General features: G+C 36.7%; 1 protein-coding gene across 1 annotated transcript in view; it reads left to right on the top strand.

The window, feature by feature from the left end:
• ERC2 (ELKS/RAB6-interacting/CAST family member 2) overlaps positions 1-21,236 on the top strand; it is a 723,468-nt gene that overhangs the window by 387,428 nt on the left and 314,804 nt on the right. Inside the window, exon 7 of the mRNA XM_047097449.1 lies at positions 12,989-13,126. Coding sequence (XP_046953405.1) covers positions 12,989-13,126 — 138 coding nt within the window. The remainder of the gene's footprint in view (positions 1-12,988; positions 13,127-21,236) is intronic.

Here is a 21,236-nt window from a genome sequence, read left to right as displayed (position 1 = left end):
GGTGAATCAAGTATTGGAATTTTATGACAAAAAATATAAAGCAATTATAAAATAGATTGAACAAGCAATTACAAAAATAGAAAGCCTTACTGGAAGGATTCCTTAGTAGAGTGGAAATGACCAAAGATAGAGTCTGTGAACTTGAGGACAGATCAGTACAACTTAATCTGAACAACAGAGGAAAACTAGACTGGAAAATAAATGAACAGACCCTAGAGACCTGTGATTTAATAACAAAAGATCTAAGATTTCATCAGAGACCCAGAAAGAGATGAGAAGGAATAGGGGACTGAATAAATATTTGAAGAAGTAATAGCTGTAAACTTCCCAAATTTGGCAAAAGATATAAATCTACATATTTAAAAAGATGAGTGAACCCCAAATGGGATAAGCCCAAAGAAATCCATGCTGACACATCACAATTAAGCCTCTAAAAAGTAAGAAAAGGAAAAAAGATCTTAGAGCACCCAGAGAGAAAGTACTCAGCATTTATAGAGGGATGGATACCAACTCGAATGATAGTGGATTTCTTATCTGAAACCATGGAGTCCAGACAAAATCGGCATGTTTTTCAAATACAGAAAAAACAAAACAAAACAAAACAAAAATAACCCTGCCAGCCATAAATTCTCTAACTGGTGAAACTATCCTTCAGGAATAAAGAGGGAAATAAAGGCATTTTGAAAAAAGGAAAACCAAGAGTATTTGTCCCTAGCTTATCTACCCTTGAACAGTAGCTAAAAGAAGCTCTCTCTAAACAGAAAGGAAATGATAACAGCAGGATTTGAACTTCAGAAAAGAAGAAAGTAGAGTGAAATGGAAAAAATGTGGATAAACATAGTAAACTATCTTCATCCTTATAATTTAAAAAAATTTGACAGTTGAAGCAAAAATTATAGCGATATCTGTTGTGCTCACTGTATGTAGAGGATATAATGAGACAATTATATTTAAAAAGTGAGGAAAATAAAAGAACCTTAAATAAGTGCAATTTTAGTACTTCACTTGAAGTGACAAAACATTTATATCAGTAGGTTATGACATGTTTCATATGTAAATTGTACCACATACAGCAGTTGTTAAGAAAATATATAAAACTGTATACTCAAAAATAGTATAAATAAGTGAAGATGGAATCCTAAAAATATTTCCAGTAACCCTCAGGAAGGCAAGAAAGAAATGGAGGAAAGAAAATGGGGGAAATGAACAGAAAACAAATAATAAAATAGCAGACTTAAGCCTTAACATAGCAATAGTTACTTTATGTCAATGGTCAGAATATACCAGTTAAAAGAGATTATCCAAGTAGAGCCAAAAACAAACAAACAAACAAACAAACAAAACACCCCTCCAAACAAACTAAAAAAAAACCCATGACACAATTATATGCTGTCTATAAGAAATTCACTTCAAACACAATGACATTGTAGGTTGAAAAGAAGAGATAAAGGTATATCATATTAACATTAATTTTTAAAAAAAGAGAAATGACTATGTTAATATCAGATTAAGTAGATGTAAGAGCAAAGAAAATTACTGGGAACAATGGGAGACATTATATAATAAAAGAAGTAACCCACCAAGAAGACATAGTGATCCTCAATGTGTATGCACCAAACAAATATATGAAATAAAAACTGATAGAACTATAAAGGGAAATAGACAAATTCACAATTATAGTTGGGGACTCCCACACTTCACTATCAGCAGTAGATAGAATTAAGTACAGAAAATTAGCAAATTAAATGAACTGAATAGCTCTATCAACTAACAAGAGCTAGATGACATTTATAAAACACTCTACCCAACAACTGCAAACTATACATTCTTTTCAAGTGTGCATGTAGCATTCATTAAGATAGATCATATTCAGAGTTGTAAAACAAACCTGAACATATTTAAAAGAATTGGATTCATATAATGTGTTGTATGACCATAATAGAGTCAAACTAGAAATCAATAATAGAGGGATATGAGAATCTACAAGTAATCAGTGGTTCATAGATGCTAAGTAGGGGTGCCTGGCTTACTCAGCCCATAGAGCAGGAGACTCCTGATCTAAGGGTTGTGAGTTCGAGCCCTACATTGGGTTTAGAGATTACTTAAAAAAATAAAAATCTTAAAAAAACAAAGATGCTAAGTAAATAATAATTCACGCCTCAAAGATGAAGTCATAAGGTACAAATATACATATAGCTGAATGAAAATGAAAATACAACGTACCAAAATTTGTGGGATGTAGCTAAAGCAGTGCTAAAAGGGAAATTTATAGTATTAAATGGTTACACTAGAAAAGAGGAAATGTTACAAATGAATAATCAAAATTTCTACCTCAACAAACCAGAAAAATAAGAACAAAATAAACCAAAGCCAAGTATAAGGAAGGAATAATAGTAGAGCAAAAATCAATAAAATGTAAAACATGGAAATAACAGAGAAAATCAATAAAAGCTGCTTATTTGAAAAAAATCAGTAAAATTGGTAAACCTCCAGTAACACTGACAAAGATAAAAGAAGATGAAAATTACCAATATCAGAAATGAAGCAAGAGATATCATTACAGATTCTGTCGCCATTAAAAAGTTGATAGAGGAATATTATAGACAACTTTCTACTCCTAAATTTGACATCTTAGCGGAAAAGGTCCCATTCCTCAAAAACCACAAACTATCAAAACTTAAAAAAAATGAAATAAATAACCTGAATAATCTTATAACCATGAGATAAATTGAATTTTTAATTTAAAAGTTCCTATAAGAGAAATTTCCAGGCCCAGATAGCTTCACTTGGAGATTTTTACCAAATAAAGAATTAATACCAATTATACTCAATTTATTTCTGAAAAGGGAAGAGAGAACAGTTTTCAACAAATTTTATGAGACTAATCTTACCTTGGTACCCAAAACAGAAAAATACAATAAAAAAAAAAAAACAAAACCCAACTCCCTAAACCAAAGTCACAGACTACTGTCTCTCATGAACTTAAATAAAAGACCCTCAACAAAATATTAGAAAATCAAATACAAAAATGTATAAAAAGAATAATATATCATGACTAAGTGAGATTTATTTCAGGTATGCAAGGCTGGTTAAACATTTAAAAATCAATCATTGAAAAAAAATCGTTGTTACCTACCATATGAACAAAGAAGAAAAAAAAAACGTGATCATATTACTTAACATAGAAAAAGCATTTTTAAAAATACAGCACTCATTTATGATTAAAAACTCTAAGCAAGTTAGGAATAGAGGGCAACCATCTCAGCTAGGTAAAGAACATATACAAAAAAACCTACAGCTAACATCTATCTTTCACTACTAAGATTAAATATATTTCCCCTAAATTCAGGTAAAAAGCAAGGATGTTTACTCTTACTACTGCTATATAACACAGTACCCTGAAGTGCTCACCACTGTGATAAGAGAAAAAATTAAAAAATAAAACCATCCCTTTTTTCCAAATGACATGATTGTCTACATAGAAAATCCCAAAGTATCTTTAAAAAGAAAAAAAAAAAAAAGCTCCTAGAACTAATAAGTGAGTTCAGTAAAATCTCAGGATACAAGATCAACAGACAAAAATTAATTACATTTCTATATACTAAAATGAATATGTGGAAAGTAAAATTAAAAATAGAATTTAAGTTGTAATAACTCCAAAGAAAATGAAATACTTATAAATAAATTTACCAAAACAAGTACAGGATCTGTATGCTGAAATATACAAAATGTTGATGAAAAAATCAAAGAGGACCTAAGCAAATTGAGATATGTATTGTATTCATAGTGTGAAAAACTCAGCATATTAAAAGTGTCAATTTTCCCCAAATTGAGCTATAGGTTTAATGAAATTCCTTTCAAAATCCCAAGGGTTTTTATTGACATATACAGGCTTATTATAATTTTTTTTACGGAAAGGCACAAGCCCTAGATTAGCTAAAACATTCTTTTAAAAAAAGGTGATATTAACCCTCTACAGCTACTGTAATCAAGACAATCTCCTATTATTGGAGTGACAGATCAATGGAACAGAATAGAGCATCCAGCTATATATCCACACAAATATGCCTAATTAATATTTTACAGTGGTGCAAAGACATTTCAATGGAGGAAAAATAGCTTTTGAACAAATGGTGTTGTATTAACTGGACATCTGTAGGCAACAAAAATGAACATTGACTTAAAACTCACACCTTATACAAAAATTAACTCAAAGTAAAATGTAAAACATGAAACTATAAATTTGTTAGAAAAACTATAGGATAAAATCATCAGAATGTAGGGCTAAGTAATGAGTTCATAGAATTGACATTAAAAGTATGATCTATAAATTGGACCTTCTGCTCTGTGAAACACCTGTTAAGAGGATGAAAAGATAAGCGACAGACTGGGAGAAAATAATTGTAAGCCATATATCTTATAAGGGATAGGTATCTGGAATACTCTCCAAAGAACTTTGAAAAGTCACCAGTAAATCAAAACCAAAATCAAGCCAATTAGAAAACAGCCAAAAGACATGACCAGATATTTACTGAAGAGGATGTACAGATGGCAAATATGCACATGAAAAGGTGTTCAATGTCATTAACCACAAGGGGAACTGCAAAATAAAACTACAATGAGAGAGGCGCCTGGGCGGCTCAGTCTGTTAGGCGTCCAACTTCGGCTCAGGTCATGATCTCGAGGTCTGTGAGTTTGAGCCCTGCCTCGGTCTCTGTGCTGACAGCTCAGAGCCTGGAGCCTGTTTCAGATTCTGTGTCTCCCTCTCTCTCTGACCCTCCCTTGTTCATGATCTGTTTCTCTCTGTCTCAAAAATAAATAAATGTTAAAAAAAAAACTACAATGAGATGTCACTATACATCTGTTGGAATTACTAAAATAATAAGTCATGACAACAGCAAAAGTGTTGGTGGGAATGTAGAAAAATTAGATGTTTCCTACATTGCTTGTGGGAATGTAAAATGGTACAGCCACTTTGGAAAACAGTTTGGCAGTTTCTTATACAGTTAAAAATCACAAGTCCCATGACCCAGAAATTTCACTCTGGTGGCATTTATATCAGAGAAATGAAAACTTATGTTCATAGAAAAAACTTATATGTGAATATTCATAGTCTCCTATTTATAATAGCCCCAAACCAGAAACAACCCAAGTGTCCTTTAACAGGTAAATGGTTAAACAGGCTGGTATATCCATACCATGGGCCACTACTTAATAATAAAAGAGAACAAATTATTGATAGACATAACAACTTGGATGACTTTCCAGAGAATCATACTGAATGAAAAAAAAAAAAAACCACTGCCAAAGGTTATGTTATGTACTGTGTTCCTGTGTTTGTGTAACATTTGTGAAATGACAAAGTTATAGAAATGGAGGACAAATTCATGGTTGCCAGGGGTTAGAGATGGGGGGCAGAGACAGAAGATAGGTGGGAGCAATTATAAAAGGACAATACAAGGGATCTTTTGGGGGATAGAATTGTTCTGTATCCTGACCTTAGAGGTGGTCACATGAATCTACGTATGTGATACAGTTGCATAGGACTAAATACAGACACACATACACACCAATGAGTGCATGTAAAAATGGTGATACCTGAATAAGATCAGTGGATTGTATGAACATCAATTTCCAGCTTGTGATATTGTACTATAGTTATGCTAGATTTTACTATTAGAGGAAACTGGGTAAAAAGTGTAAAAGGTATCTCTTAATATAATTTCTTACAACTGCATGGAAATCTCAATTATCTCATTATAAAATGTTAAAAAAATAAAAGCAAGTATTTAGGACAGTGCCTGGTTTATAGTGAAGAGGTCTGGGGCATACACTACCTAACCTTTTTATAAGCTGAAAGTTTATTTTTATTTTAATTTTAGGCCATATAAAAGTGACTGCATCAGAAATGCCATGTTAAAATGTCACACATCCCGTTATAATTAATTCTTCAGATTTGGATAAATTTCTCTTTTAGAATTCTTTGTTTAAGGAATCTTTTAAAACGCTTCTCTGTTTTTATTCCAAATGAAATATATAGGGATAGTAGGCAGAATTCTAGGATGGCCCTCATGACATGGGCTCCCCAGGTGTTATGTCAATGTTTAGATTACATTTTATGCAAAAGGGAATTTGCAGATGTAATTAAGATTGCTATTCAATTGACCTTGAGTTAACCAAAAGGGAGATTATCTGGGTGGGCTTGAACTAATCACTTGAGCATTATAAATTTGAGTCTAGAGGTCAGAGACAGAAAAGTCAGAAAAATTCAAAGCATGGAGGAGGGGATTTGACGTGCAAAAGTGCTCTGTTGCTAGTTTTGAAGATGGAGAGGGGCATATAGTGAAGACCTGAGGCAGGTTCTCGTTGCTAAGAACAACTTCTATCTAATAGCTAGCAGTGAACTGAATAATGCCAACAATCTGAATGGTCTTGAAAGAAGACCCCAAGTTCCAGATGAGAACTCATCCTGATCGACCTTTTGATATCTACTTTCTGAGACCTTAGGCAGAGAAACCAATTACACCACATTTGGACTTCTGGTGTATAGATCGTGGGACAATACATTCGTATTGTTTTAACCTGCAAAGTTTGTGGTAATATTTTATGTAGCAATAGAAACCCATACAATGGGTTGATTTAAATCTTTGTATTTAAATCCATTGTGTAGTGGATCCTGTTTTAGCAACCAGTGTTGCCTTTTCTTTGGTGTTATGTAAAGGGTATTTCTGGAGAAGGATTTTGGGAAGATGGAGGAGTAGAAGGCACCAGGAATTTGTCTCTCCATCTAGACAACAATTGAACTGGCAGAACCTGTCTAATGTAACTATTTTGGAAGTCTGTAGTCCATTAAAGGCTTACAACTTCCAGGGAAGGCTTAGATGGTAAAATGCAGTTAATTTGGGTCAATGTTAGCTCTTAACACAGTAGAAGCTAACCATTTCCCACCCTTCAGCCAAGTGGCAGGCAGCTAAACATGTGTGCCTAGAGCAACCTACGCACAGCTTGCAGGAGCCAGGGTGAATAAAAAGAAACCTGCCTTCCAAATATCAAGGAACTGTGTTCTGATCATTGATTGTTGCTTCTGATCAGAGGTGCAGTCAGAGTCAGCAGCCATTGTTGTTACACCTCCCCACATTGGTGCAAGCCCCTCCCCTTCTGCTGAAGTGACTTTCAGGAGACTTAAAAGGCTGGCAGTCTTTTTCCCTCTCCATTTTCTCTTTTGAGAGCCATACATTGAGGACTAGGACATTCATGAACAAGTTCATATATAAGGAAAATTAGAAAGTGAGGACACATACCCAGGAAAAGACACAGGCTCAGAAAAGACCTAACAAGACCTTATATTTATATCTCAGACTGATCTTTGGCACAGAAATAGCCAAAAACAACAGCAACGATGACAGCAACAAACACAAAATAAGAAACAGTAAACGACAACAATAACAAAAACAGCAAACCCTGGGATATGGAGAGAAGCTGATTTCCAGAGTACCACACTGTGAGTTTCAAACATCTAGTTTTCAACAACAGCAAAAATCACAAGGCATGCAGAAAGCAGGAAAGTACGATCTATTCAAAGGGGAAAAAATGAACAGAAACTGATCCTGAGAAGACTTGATGGCAGATCTACTAGACAAAGATTAAAAAATTTTTTTAATGTTTATTTATTTTTGAGAGACAGAGACAGCATGAGCAGGGGAGGGGCAGAGAGAGAGAGGGAGACACAGAACATGAAGCAGGCTCCAGGCTCTGAGCTATCAGCACAGAGCCCGACATGGGGCTTGAATTCACAAGCCGTGAGATCATGACCTGAGCCAAAGTCAGACACTTAACCAACTGAGCCACCCAGGCGCCTCTAGACAAAGATCTTAAAACACTCTAAAAGAACTAATGGGAGATGTGGGGGAAATAGAGAAAACAATGTATGAACAAAATGGAAATATCAATGAAAAGATAGAAAACCTCAGAGGAAACCAAAAGGAAATTCTGGAGATGAAAAAGTATAATAACTGAAATGAAAAATTCGCTAGAAGGATTCAAAGGCAGCTTTGAGTAGGCAGAAGAACCAATGAACTTGAAACAAAAAAAATATTGGAGAAAATTAAGCAGAATCTGAGGGGCCTCTGGGACATCATCAAGTGGACCAACACACACATTAGGGGAGTCCCAGAAAGGAGAGAGATAAAGGGGCAAAGGAAATTTTTGAAGAAATAATGGCTGATACTTTGCAAATTTGATTTAAGACATGAATATGAACATCCAGGAAGCTCAATAAACTCTCAGAAAAATGAATGCAAAGGAACCCACACCAAGACACATTATAACCAAACTTTTGAAATCCAGAGACAAAGACATACTTACTTGAAAGCATCAAGAGAGAAGTGACTTGTCACTTGCAAGGGATCCTAAATAAGTTTATAAGCAGTTTTCTGATCAGAAACTTTGGAGGCCAGAAGACAGTGGGTTGATATAATTAAATGATAAAAAGAAAAAAAAACTGTTAACCAAGAATCATATATTCAGCAAAACTGTTCTTCAAGAGTGAGGGAAAAATTAAGATACTCCCAAATAAACAAAAGCTTAGAAGTTTGTTACCACTGGAACTGACTTACAAGAAGTGCTCAAGGGAGTCATGCAGGGTGAAATGAAAGGACACTAGATGGTAACTCAAAGCCATGTAAGAAATAAATATTTCAATAAAGGCAAATACATGGGCAAATATAAAAGCTACTATTATTGTAACAATGGTTTGTAACTCCACTTTCTGTTTTCTACATGATCTAAGAGAACGATTTATTTTATTATTATTATTTTAAATGTTTTATTTGTTTCTGAGAGAGGGCAAATAGGGGAGGGGCAGAGAGAGGAGGACCGAGGATTTGAAGCCAACTCTGGGCTGATAGCTGCGAGCCTGATGTGGGGCTTGCACTCATGAACTGTGAGATCATGACCTGAGCCAAAGTCCGACGCTCAACCTACTGAGCCACCCAGGTGCCCCTGAGACTAATATATTTTAAGAAACTATTAGTCTAAAAGCTAGTATCATTGTAACTTTGGTTTGTAACTTTATGTTTAATTTTCTATGTAATGTAAGAGACTAATGCATTAAAAAGAATCATTAGTTTATATTTGTGAGTACACCATGTATAAAGATATAATTTTGTGACATCAGCAACCAAAAGGGGTGGAGATGGAGCTGTAAAAGAGTCGAGTTTTTGTATGTTATTGAAACTAAACTAGTATAAATTCAAAGTGTTAAGTGTTATAAATTTTGGATGTTACATGTAATACCCATGGTAGTCACAAAGAAAATAGGTGTAGAACACACACACACGCACACACACAAAACGATAATACAATTCAATAATTTCAGTACAAAAAAGTCAACTAAGTACAAAAGAAGACAGCAATGCAGGAAATGAACAAAAAACATTATCAGGTATGCAAGAAACAAATAACAAAATGACAGATATAAATTCCTCCTTTTCAATAATTACTTTAAATGGATTAAAGTCTCTAATTGAGAGACAGAGATTGGCAGAATGGATTAAGATCAAACAATCATAAAAACAGCCCACCCTCAACATGATACAACTATATGCTATCTATGAAAGACTCACTTTAGATCCAAAGACACAAATAGATTGAAAGTGAAAGCAAGGAGAAATATGTCCTTTGCAAGTAGTAATGGAAAGAGAAAAGTTTATAAGAGACAAAGGCATTATAAATTAATTAAAGTTTCAATACTATCAGAAGATATGACATATATAGGCATGTATGAACCTAATGACAGGCCATCAAAATATGTGAAGCAAAAGGTGACAGACCTGAAGGAGGAAAAAGACAGTTTTGCAATAATCGTTGGGGACACCATTACCCCACTCTTAATAATAAAACAACCAGAGAGAAGATACGTAGGGAAATAGAGGACTTAACACAATAAATCAACAAGATCTAACAGACAATGACAGCATGTGTAATTTTCTCAAGTGCACATGGGGCATTCCCCATATTCATCCCCAGATTAAGTCTCAATATATTTTCAAAAGATACATGTCATACAGACTATTTTCTCCAACCACAAGAGGATGAAGTTAGAAATCAGTAACAGAAAAACTGGAAAATTTGCTAAGTTATAGAAATTAAACAACATTTATTTATTTATTTATTTATTTATTTATTTATTTATTTAGACAATGTGAGCAAGGGAGAGGGGCAGAGGGAGAGAGAGAGAGAGAGAGAGAGAGAGAGAAAAGCTTAAGCAGCCTTCACGCTCAGTGTGGAGGCCGACACAGGGCTTGATTCCACGACCCTGGGATCATGACCTGAGCCAAAATCAAGAGTTGGACGCTCAACCAACTAAGCCACCCAGGTGCCCCAAACAATACACTCGTTAACAATGAATGAATTGAAGGGAAAAAAAAAAGTTAGGGAGAGAGCCAAACCATAAGAGACTCTTAAAAACTGAGAATAAACTGAGGGTTGATGGGGGGTGAGAGGGAGAGGGGGTGGGTGATGGGCATTGAGGAGGGCAGCTGTTGGGATGAGCACTGGGTGTTGTATGGAAACCAATTTGACAATAAATTTCATATTAAAAAAAAGCAATGAATGAATCAAAACAAATCACAAAAGAAGTGAAAAAATTCTTAAAGACTAATGAAATCAAAAGTGCAATGTACCAAAACATATGGAATGTAGAGAAAGTAGTACTAAGGGGGAGATTTATGCATCAAAAGAATTATCAGCAGAGTGAAAAGGAAACCCACAGAATTGGAGAGAACATTTATAAATTATATGTATTAAGGGATTTATATGCAGAATATACAGAGAATACCTAAAACTCAACAACAAAAATCAAACGTGATTCAAAAATGGGCAAAAGCGTTTGAATAGGCATTTCTCCCAAGAAGATATACAGATGGCCAGTAAGTACATGGAAAGATCACTCAACATTATTAGTCATTAGGGAAATGAAAATCAAAACTACAATGAGACACCGTCTTTTACCCATTAGGATGGCTATTATCAAAAAACCATAAAATACCAAGTGCTATTATATTACCTGCATACTGGTAGGACCCCAGCCCTAATCCTCTTCAGTCCTCTCAGTGATTTGGGGAGACCCCAGGGAGTCTCTCACAGGCTTACAGCCTCAATTTCCAGTGCCCAAAGTCCCTTGAAATCAGTGCCTACCACTGCCCCAGGGCTGATGCCCTGAGGGAAGGTGTCCTCTGTCCTGTCCAGGGCACTGTCTCCCAGAGTGACAGGGGGTGCCTAATTAGTTTGTTCAGGACCACCATGGATTTACACATTTTCATGTACACAGATGTATCTGTGGGTATGGGTATACTCAAAATAATAACACACAGTCTCCTCACAGAGCCAGTCTTCTCAGCTGTTAGCTTCTTTTACATAACGAGTATCATCCTGACATGTAACTATCCATATTCTTGTTCACCCATATATTTATTTATGGAATTGTGTAACCACATGAACACTTGTCTGGAATGGAGGAAACCTTTGTTTTGACTGCAGATGATTATGCCTTTGAGTTCCTGTGTTTTCCATGGAAGGACAGTGAATTCTCACAGTGGGCAGGAATACATTGCATTTTGATGAAAGAGAGACTAATTATTTGACCTATAACTTGAGTTTCCAGGATGTCTGTCTCAAGGCAGAAAACATGTCTTATTGAAAAGATATATTGGTGGGGAAAAAAAAGGAAAGAAGTAGGGAGAGAGGGAAGATGAAGGAAGGAAGGAAGGGAGAGAGGGAGGGAGGGGTAAAAGTCCATTTCTGTTCATTGAAATAGATTGTAGCCATTGGAAAAATTAGACAAGTCCTGTGTCCTGCCAGTTGAGCGTCAGCAAGGTCAATGTTTTTGCATTCAGAGATATTTTGATGCTACTACCACGGCCACTCCCACTGTCACCCTCTTCTCCTCCTCCTTGTTGCTCCAACTTCTGTCATTATTTGTATCTTATTCCAGATTTATGCTGAATGAATCAAATAATCCAAAAATTTGTTTAAGTCACACACTGTTAAACATGCATTTGGAATGATTTCGTGCGAAAGCCTGGGTGCAGAGTACAAATATTTTGAATGGACTTATCTTAGAGTTGTACTGCTTTTTTTACTTGTCACTTTAAAACCCTTAATATGAATAAATTGTTTGTACAATGTTTTTTTTTTAATCCTTAGATAAGAAATACATGGTTTGAAAGCAGAGAATAAAAACATGAATGATAATGTACGCAATGCCCAGGAAAGGTCCTTGCTGCTGCTCATGGGCAGGCGTTATAATCAGCCATTTAGCGTGTTTATTTCAGGCTGCAGATAGTGGATAAAAGTGGCTGGTTGGTTGCCAGCACATGATTTAGTTGCCAAATAGAGTGTGTAGTACTTGTTACATTTGATTTATATCACAAGTTCTTCCCATTAACGGTCTACTGATGATAACCTAGTTGGCTTTTCATGTGGTTACTTTGAAACAGCCACTTGACAACATTTAGCATATCACAAAGTTTAATACTGAATACAGGAGTGAGTGAATGACGACAACATAGGTCCTGCCTTATATTATTCTGGTGCTTAATGCAGAATGGACACCCAATACTAGTCTTTTCATTGAATGAAAAAATCCTGCATATGTATTCCCTGATACACTGTACGAAGATTAGGTTATGGACTTCAGACTTAAAGGTCTGGTGGGAGGGATAGGAATAATAGTGCTTACATATCTGAAGGGCTTGCATCTGTATACAAAGAGGTAGTCTGCTTATCTGTATTGCCATTTGAATACAAAGTTGAATTATGGAAGGATGAAGGACTCATCAAGATGGCCTTGATTCTAAGTCAGTGTAACCTTGTAATGATGACAGTGTCCATAACCTTGGTCTATTTTTTAAAACAGGTCCACTTCAGGAATGTTGTCCTTGGATATGTAATAAAATATGCATTAAATATGGTTAATTTTTATTTTCAGATTGAAAACTTGCAAGAACAGCTTAGGGATAAAGACAAGCAACTAACCAATCTGAAAGACAGAGTAAAGTCCTTGCAGACAGATTCTAGTAACACGGATACTGCGCTAGCAACACTAGAAGAGGCTTTGTCAGAAAAGGTGAGCTTGGGCTGAATAATGGGGGTGGTTGGGAGGAAGTGATCTAAATGTATTTAAATGTGCCTGCCTTTCTCTATGTGCTCTCACTACCCCCAGTCCCAGCTGGACCTCCCACTGCCATGTTAGCCCTCCTCAATAGACTTGGCACATTAAATAAGCCAGGAGATCCTTGAAATGCAAACCTGATTACATCACATTTGGCCCTGCTTGAAAACCTTCACTAGCTTGTTACTTTTCTTAGGATGGTCAAAACTGAAATCCTTAACCTGGCCTATATAGTCCATCGCTTCCTCTGATCTGGCTCATACCTGGTCATCTACCTCTCTGCCTGTCTTACTCTTCTCTCCTTCCCATCCTTCTTTCCTCTTTCCTTTTCTCCCTTGTATCCTCCCTCCCTTCCTTCTTCCCTTCTTTCCTTCCTTCTTTTCCAGCCTCATCCCCATCTGTCTTTCCTCATTCTTTGTATTCTAGCTATGCTGGCCTTCTAAATGTTCAAGTCCACTATGTTCCCTCCTGCCTCAGACCCTTTTCATACCCAATTACCTAGCCTAGAATGTTCTTTACTTCCTGGAGATTTAATTCATCTCCTTATGGGAGTTCAGCTTCCTGAGAAGCTGTATTGCACAGTAGTCAGGGATGTGGACTTTGAGAGCTAGACTGCCTGTCTTCTATATTCCGCATTATCATAGTCTATAAACTGATGTAATAAGGTCAAGTGGAAGGAGACCTAGGAGCCAGTCTCAGCCCTGCCACTAACTTACTGGATGACCTTGGCAGGTAACTGCCTTTCTCAGTACCTCAAATTTGTGTAATGGGAGGCATTAGTTTAAATGGCCACAGGTTTTTTAAGCCATGTATTTTAAAGAAGCCTTCTTTGACTTCTGCTTCAGAATCACCAGGAGTTGCCTGTTGAAAATCTAAATTATTAGGTTCCATCTATACTTACTAAATCAGAACCTTGAAAGGGCTTGGGATTCTTTATTTTAGGAAGATCCTTGAATCATTGTGATGTACACTCTAGTCTGAGAGCCTTTGCAGTATATAAAAAAATAGAGAAGCTAAAAAGATGATCTAATTCTTTTTATGGCTAGAAAGAAATTATAACATTGTCACATTTATAATATTAAATTATAAAGATTTAATTTGAAAACTTACAAGAATAAATAAGATGATTCTTCAGGGAAAATATTCTTTTTAACATTTTCAAGAATTTATTACCAAAACTCTGTAGTAATTTTGTTTGTAAAACATTTGAATGACTGAATTGGTCTAAAAACTATTAATGATTATGTATTCTGTTTGCAGTTTTGAGTAATATGATGTCAGTCCATTACTACCTCTCAATTTCTTTCTGTAACTTTACATAAACATATACCATATAATTTTTTCATATCGTGGATTCTTGGCAGGATTTTATCATTTTTTCCACCGGCCCTATTAAGATTAGATTTATTCTAGTTTAAATCCCCAAACAATTTCCAAATCTGAAACTACTCTTTTTATCTAAGCACCTCCTTTGAGAAGAAGGGGATGACTGCAAGGAAGGCTGAGGTCTGTGGGAGTCTGACCCCCCTCAAACCCATGCCACCACTTGAGAGTTATTGCCTCCCGTGGGGCAAGCCTCTTCTCTTAGTGCCTTATTTTCAAAATTTGCTGACCTCTAAGTTCCATTGTCTGTGGAACTACCTTGATAATAATTAATCAGTCTGCTGATCCAGAATCTGAAGTACATGAAATCTGATTTGGGCAATACATGAGGAGTTGAGTAGTTAGATACCTTGAAGGGCGAGATAGGGAACAAAAATGAGGGAAGAGGGTTTGGTGTGAGACAGTAAGAATTGCTGGCAACTGTGGCAAGCTGCGGAGTCTTTGACCTGCCTCAGATCATTCAAGTTCACATAATACATTAAAGTATTATGATGCTCAAGTCAAATATGATGTGGGCCAGCTTTGGCCTGTGAGGTCTTAGTTTTCAAACCTTATTTGCATCTGACTTGTAGATTTTCACAGTATTGAAGAATACAAGCAAACACAGATCAATTTATATGGAGGGAATTTTTAAAAGGTGCTAAAATCAGGATATTAGTGTATTTGATAAGCACAGATAAAAACATTGGATAGGAACTGTCAAGGTTCTCTGTCATGGGTCGAAGAATAGTAGATTCCTTTTAAGTATTTATCCCAGTGGGTATTGAACTTTTGTTTTGTATCCAAATATTCTTATCATCTAGGGTTCTTCTTCTTCTTCTTCTTCTTCTTCTTCTTCTTCTTCTTCTTTTTTAATTCTCAAGTTAGTTAACATACCATGCAGTCTTGGCTTCAAGAGTAGAACCCAGTGATTCATCACTTATCTATGACATCCAATTGGGAGCTTCTTCAAATAACAGTTTCCTGGGTCCCATTTCCTAGTGATTCTGATTCAGTTGCTTTGCTCTGGGGCCAAGGAACCTATGATTTTTACAAGCATGCCCAGTGATTCTGATGAAAGTGGTCAGGTGACCACACCTTAAGAAATACCAAACCCATCCTCTTCCATTTTAAAGATGGGAAATTGGCTCAATGAGATGAAATGACTTGCCCAGAGATGAAAATTTTGGACAGGTGCAGCACCATTCCCCATTTCTGGGTCCTGGGGCTATGTCATGGACAGACCATGGCATGGCCTATGCTAACTTCTGAACCCAGTACTCTAGGAAACCACTTCTAATCTAAGTTGGCCCTTGGTTGGGACTTTGTTGTCTCCCCTGGACTATCCCAGGGCCACTTAGCTCATGGGTGATGGAATGGGACTGAAATTCAAACCTGATAATTGTGCTTTTGACAACATCACAATCACCTTTATTGGCCCTTCCCTCACAAGGTTCATTCAGTTTTATCCACATTTAATTGAACAGACCCCCTGGAACAAGATGGTACAAAAAATAAAATGATTAATTAAAACTTTTGGACTCATAGAGCATCTAATTATTTGCTGTCATTTGGCTGATAAATAGAACCTATTAGGCACTATTCACCATTCCACTTGGGTTGTGACATTCTGGGAAGTGTGTTATTCCTTTTAGCTTCCAGGAACTTATATACATATTCACAGTGCAAAAAAATAATGCCATTTAGCAAGTTAAGATTGAGTATGACATAGTTCTAGGATTGACACACAGAAGCTCAAGAGACGGAACCCACAGTATTTATAAAGCTGGTCTCGCCAAGTTTGCTGTAGCCGTATAGCAGATAAGCAGTTGAGAAAGGCAGATAACAGAGCCGGAGGCCACTGCAATTCAGTTCCCGCTCAGTGATAAAGCACAAATAGATTAGATTCGTGCAGAGCCAGATGAGTGCACAAGGAACACTTGCCAATGCAAATAAGACTAAAACAAGAACACATTGTTGGAATTTCTGCAAGTTAGTTGTTAATCAAGTAGATCATGGCATATTAGGGCCTTTTAACACATGTTTTTGACATCTGGTCCTGCGTGGCTGACAGTTAAATTAGTTTTGTGATTGACGGAGAAATATTTCGTAGTATTGAATCATCAATAACACTTAAAAACATTATAGTGCTTGCTGATTTTTTTTGTCATCAATGCCCAGTCAATAGTAAAAGTGGTTAGAGTGAATCAACCTACTTACCAAATGACTCTGACACCTTCTGGATGTTAACACGTATACTTAATTTTATTTCCCTTCCTTTGAAGCTAAGATGATCCCTAATTTGACTGCTTATTCGTGCCTCCAGCATGCCAGACAGTTTGCCCAGCCATGGGTTAAAAGACTCACAGGAGTTGAGTGCCTTCTTTGGAAAGCTGGGCTGGGAGGAATGGACATGCAGTAAAACCACATGAAGGGTGCCGAGTGGGAATAAACGCCATATGATCCGGCAGGAGTGATTCCTGGGAAGGCTTCCAAATAGTGAAGTGACATAGTCAGTTTGGGACTTTAAAAAAATGTCACTCCAACATCCCATATGGTGGAAATGATGGGATGGAGAGGGCCTGGTAGCTAGGTGACCATTTGTGATGCTTTTGCAGTAAGTGTAGGCATAAGGCAGTAAGGGCTCAGTTGCCGAAATTTTTAAAAGCCCTTAAGAGACTTCCTGTGCACTGAGGCCAGTGTCTTCTTTTGTAGATTCCATAATTATCCACTCACCAGTGTCACAGACAGAGTGAAATAGGACTATAACTGGAATCAAGAAGAAACAAATGTAGGCAATTAGTAGACTGATTTGTTCTGTTTCCACCCCCACTGTTGTAATAATATACTTCATTTTAAAGTGTTTTTAACTAATTGCAAAACAATAATGATACTTCTTTTTTTCCTTGAAAGCATTAAGTGCATAAATTATTGTCATTGGGGTAGAACAGTTGCTTCCCTGGGGGACCTTAAATCACAGGCTAAGTGTTCAAACTAACTTCCCTCTGCACCACATACTGTTTTACATTGTCTTATGTATCAGGCCTTGTCTTGTACTATGTACTTATAAGCATATAAAAGATAATATCAGGATCCTTAAAAGTAGCTGTTGCACCAGTATTTTTTAAGGATCACTATCCAGAAAGGATGCTGTATTTTGTCAAATGCTTTTTCTACATCTATTGAAAGGATCATATGGCTCTTATCCTTTCTTTTATTAATGTGGCATATCACATTGATTGATTTATGAATATTGAACCAGCCCTGCTGCCCAGGAATGAGTCCTGGTGATCATGGTGAATAATTCTTCTAATGTACTGTTGAATTCGATTTAGTAGTATCTTGTTGAGAATTTTTGCATCCAGGTTCATCGGGGATAATGGCCCGTAATTTTCCTTTTTAGTGGGGTCTTTGTCTGGTTTTGGAATCAAGGTAATGCTGGCTTCATGGAATGAGTTTGGAAGTTTCTGTTCCATTTCTTATTTTTTGGGAACAGTTTGAGAAGAATAGATATTAACTCTGCTTTAAATGGCTGGTAGAATTCCCCTGGCAAGCCATCTGGCCCAAGACTCTTATTTGTTGGGAGATTTTTGATAACTGATTCAATTTCCTTTCTTGATAAAAATCTTCAAGAAAGTAGGCATAGAAGAAATATTCCTCAACTTCATAAAGGCCATATATGAAAGGCCCACAGCTAATATCATCCTTGATGGGGAAAAATTTAGAGCTTTCTCCCTAAGATCAGGAACATGACAGGGATGTCCAGTCTCACTACCATCGTTCAACATAGTACTGGACGTCCTAGCCTTAGCAGTCAGACAACAAAATGAAATAAAAGGCATTCAAATTGGCAAGAAAGAAGTCAAACTTTAACTCTTCACAGATGACATGATACTCTACATGGGAAACCTGAAAGACTTCACCAAAAAACTGCTAGAGTTGATCCATGAATTCAGCAAAGTCGCAGGAAATAAAGTCAATGTACAGAAATCCGTTGCATTTCTATACACAATAATGAATCAGCAGAAAGTGATACCAAGGAATTGATTCCATTTAAAATTGCACCAAAAACCATAAAATACCTAGGAATAAACCTAACCAAAGAGGTAAATGATCTGTACACTGAAAACTATAGAAAGCTTATGAAAGAAATTGAAGAAGACACAAACAAATGGAAAAGCATTCCATGCTCATGGATTGAAAGAACAAATAATGTTAAAATGTCCATACTACCCAAAGCAATCTATACATTCAATGCAATCTCTATCAAAGTAACACCAACATTCTTCACATAGCTAGAACAAACAAGCCTAAAATTTGTATTGAACCTCAAAAGACCCCAAATAGCCAAAGTAATGTTGAAAAAGAAAACCACAGCTGAAGGCATCACAATTCCAGACTTTAAGCTGTATTACAAAACTGTAATTATCAAGATGGTATGGTGCTGGCACAAAAGCAGACACACAGATCAATGGAATAGAATAGAGAACCCAGAAATGGACCCACAAACATATGGCCAACTAATCTTTGACAAAGCAGGAAAGAGTATCCAATGGAAACAAGATAGTCTCTTAAGCAAATGGCACTGGGAAAACTGGTACAGCGACATGCAGAGGAATGAGCCTAGACACTTTCGTATACCATACACAACAATAAACTCAAAATGGATGAAATACCTAAATGTGAGACAGGAAGTCATCAAAATCCTGCAGGAGAAAATAGGCAGTAACCTCTTTGACCTTGGCCGCAGCAACTTCTTACTTAACATGTCTCTGGAAGCAAGGTAAATAAAAGCAAAAATGAACTATTGGGACCTCCTCAAGAAAAAAAGCTTCTGCACAGCAACGGAAACAATCAACAAAACTAAAAGGCACCCGATGGAATGGGAGAAGATATTTGCAAGTGACATGTCAGATAAAGGGTTAGTATCCAAAAATCTATAAATAACTACCAACTCAACACCCCCAAAACAAATAATCCAGTGAATAAGTGGGCAGAAGACATCAATAGATGCTTTTCCAAAGAAGACATGCAGATGGCTGACAGACACATGAAAAGATGCTCAACACCATTCATTTTCAAATGGGAAATAGAAATCAAAACCACAATGAGATACCACCTTACACCTGTCAAAATGGCTAAAATCAACAACTCAAGAAACAAAAGATGTTGTCAAGGATGTGGAAATAGGGGAACACTTTTGCACTGTTGGCGGGAATGCAAACTGGTGCAACCACTCTGGAAAACAGTATGGAGGTTCCTCAAAAAATAAAAAAATAGAACTACCCTATGACCCAGCAATTGCACTATTAAGAGTTTATCTAAACGATACAAAAATGCTGATTCGAAGGGGCACATGCACCCCAATGATAACAGCTCTATCAACAATAGCCAAAGTGTGGAAAGACCTCTAATGTCCATTGACTGATGAATGGATAAAGAAGTTGTGGTGTGTGTATGGGTGTGTGTGTGTGTTGTGCACACACACACACACACACACACACACACACAATGGAATACTAGTTGGCAATGAAAAGAATGCAATTTTGTCATTTGCAACAACGTGTTTGGAACTAGAGTGTATCATGCTAAGAGAAATAAGTCAGAGAAAGACAGATATCATATGATTTCACTTGTATGTGGAATTTGAGAAACTCAACAGATGAACATAGGGAAGGGAAGGAAAAATAAGATAAAAACAGAGAGGGAGGCAAACCATAAGAGACTCTTAAATACAGAGAACAAACAGGGTTGCTGAAGGGGGAGTGGGGGATGGGTTAAATGGGTGATGGAGGCATTAAGGAGGGCACTTTTAGGGATGAACATTGGGTGTCATATTAAGAGATGAATCACTGGGTTCTACCCCTGAAGCCAAGACTATACTGTATATTATCTAACTTGAATTTAAATTAAAAAAAAAAAACAATTGCCATCCGAAAGAAAGTTCAGATATGTGTTGGATAATTTGAAACAAATTTCAGAAATCTAACTCAGTCTTGCCCAAATGGAATTTTACTTAAAAAGAATAAGGTTCTTGTTCTGCTATTGGTAAGTTTCCAAATTTTTGGGAAACATGTCTACCAGAGTAGTGTTTTCAGTATATAAGTCAAGAGCAGCAAGGTGCTCAGATCTTCTTAAATGACACTATGCATATGTTTGTGGCATTGTGGTCTTATGGACATGGCTAAGACTCAGAGAGCCCTGAATGCCAGGGTGTGCCTTCTGTTTATGTGCTGGGTCACCTTGGATGAATTAGCTGGTCCTTGGTCTGGGTTTCTCACTACTACACTGTTACTAGTAGCACGGGGGGTTCAGACCCCACAGTTGTGATGATGCCTAGATGGAGAAGGGCACTTCACAGTGCCTAGCATGTAGTAAGCTTTCAGTAAGGGAAAGCCGCTGTTTGAGCTTTGTCAAATTCAAGCAATATTTTGGGAGTCTCTACTGATTGCCAAGAAGACATCGAAAAAATGTGGAGGAAAATGAACATTTCCAGGCACATTATAAAATCACTTATACAACAGTGAGCTCATTCTTTATTTTGTCTCTGGTTCTCAGCATGAGTTCAGACCCCTAGAGGGCCTAGATCTTGCTCCACTCAGATCCCCTTTCTAGCCAGAGAAGAGTCTTCAGAAACCAAGGAAGTTTTTTTGATATCAAATGGAAAAGCCAAGCAAAGAGGGTTGAACCAAGAAGTTAGTTT

This window comes from Lynx rufus, unplaced genomic scaffold (assembly GCF_022079265.1).
Source record: "Lynx rufus isolate CCGP_SWC_20201006 ecotype Redwood Valley unplaced genomic scaffold, mLynRuf1.p SCAF_4, whole genome shotgun sequence".
Lineage (NCBI taxonomy): Eukaryota > Metazoa > Chordata > Mammalia > Carnivora > Felidae > Lynx > Lynx rufus.
Note: the sequence above shows the minus strand (reverse complement) of the source record. Positions and strands in the feature narration are given on the sequence as shown.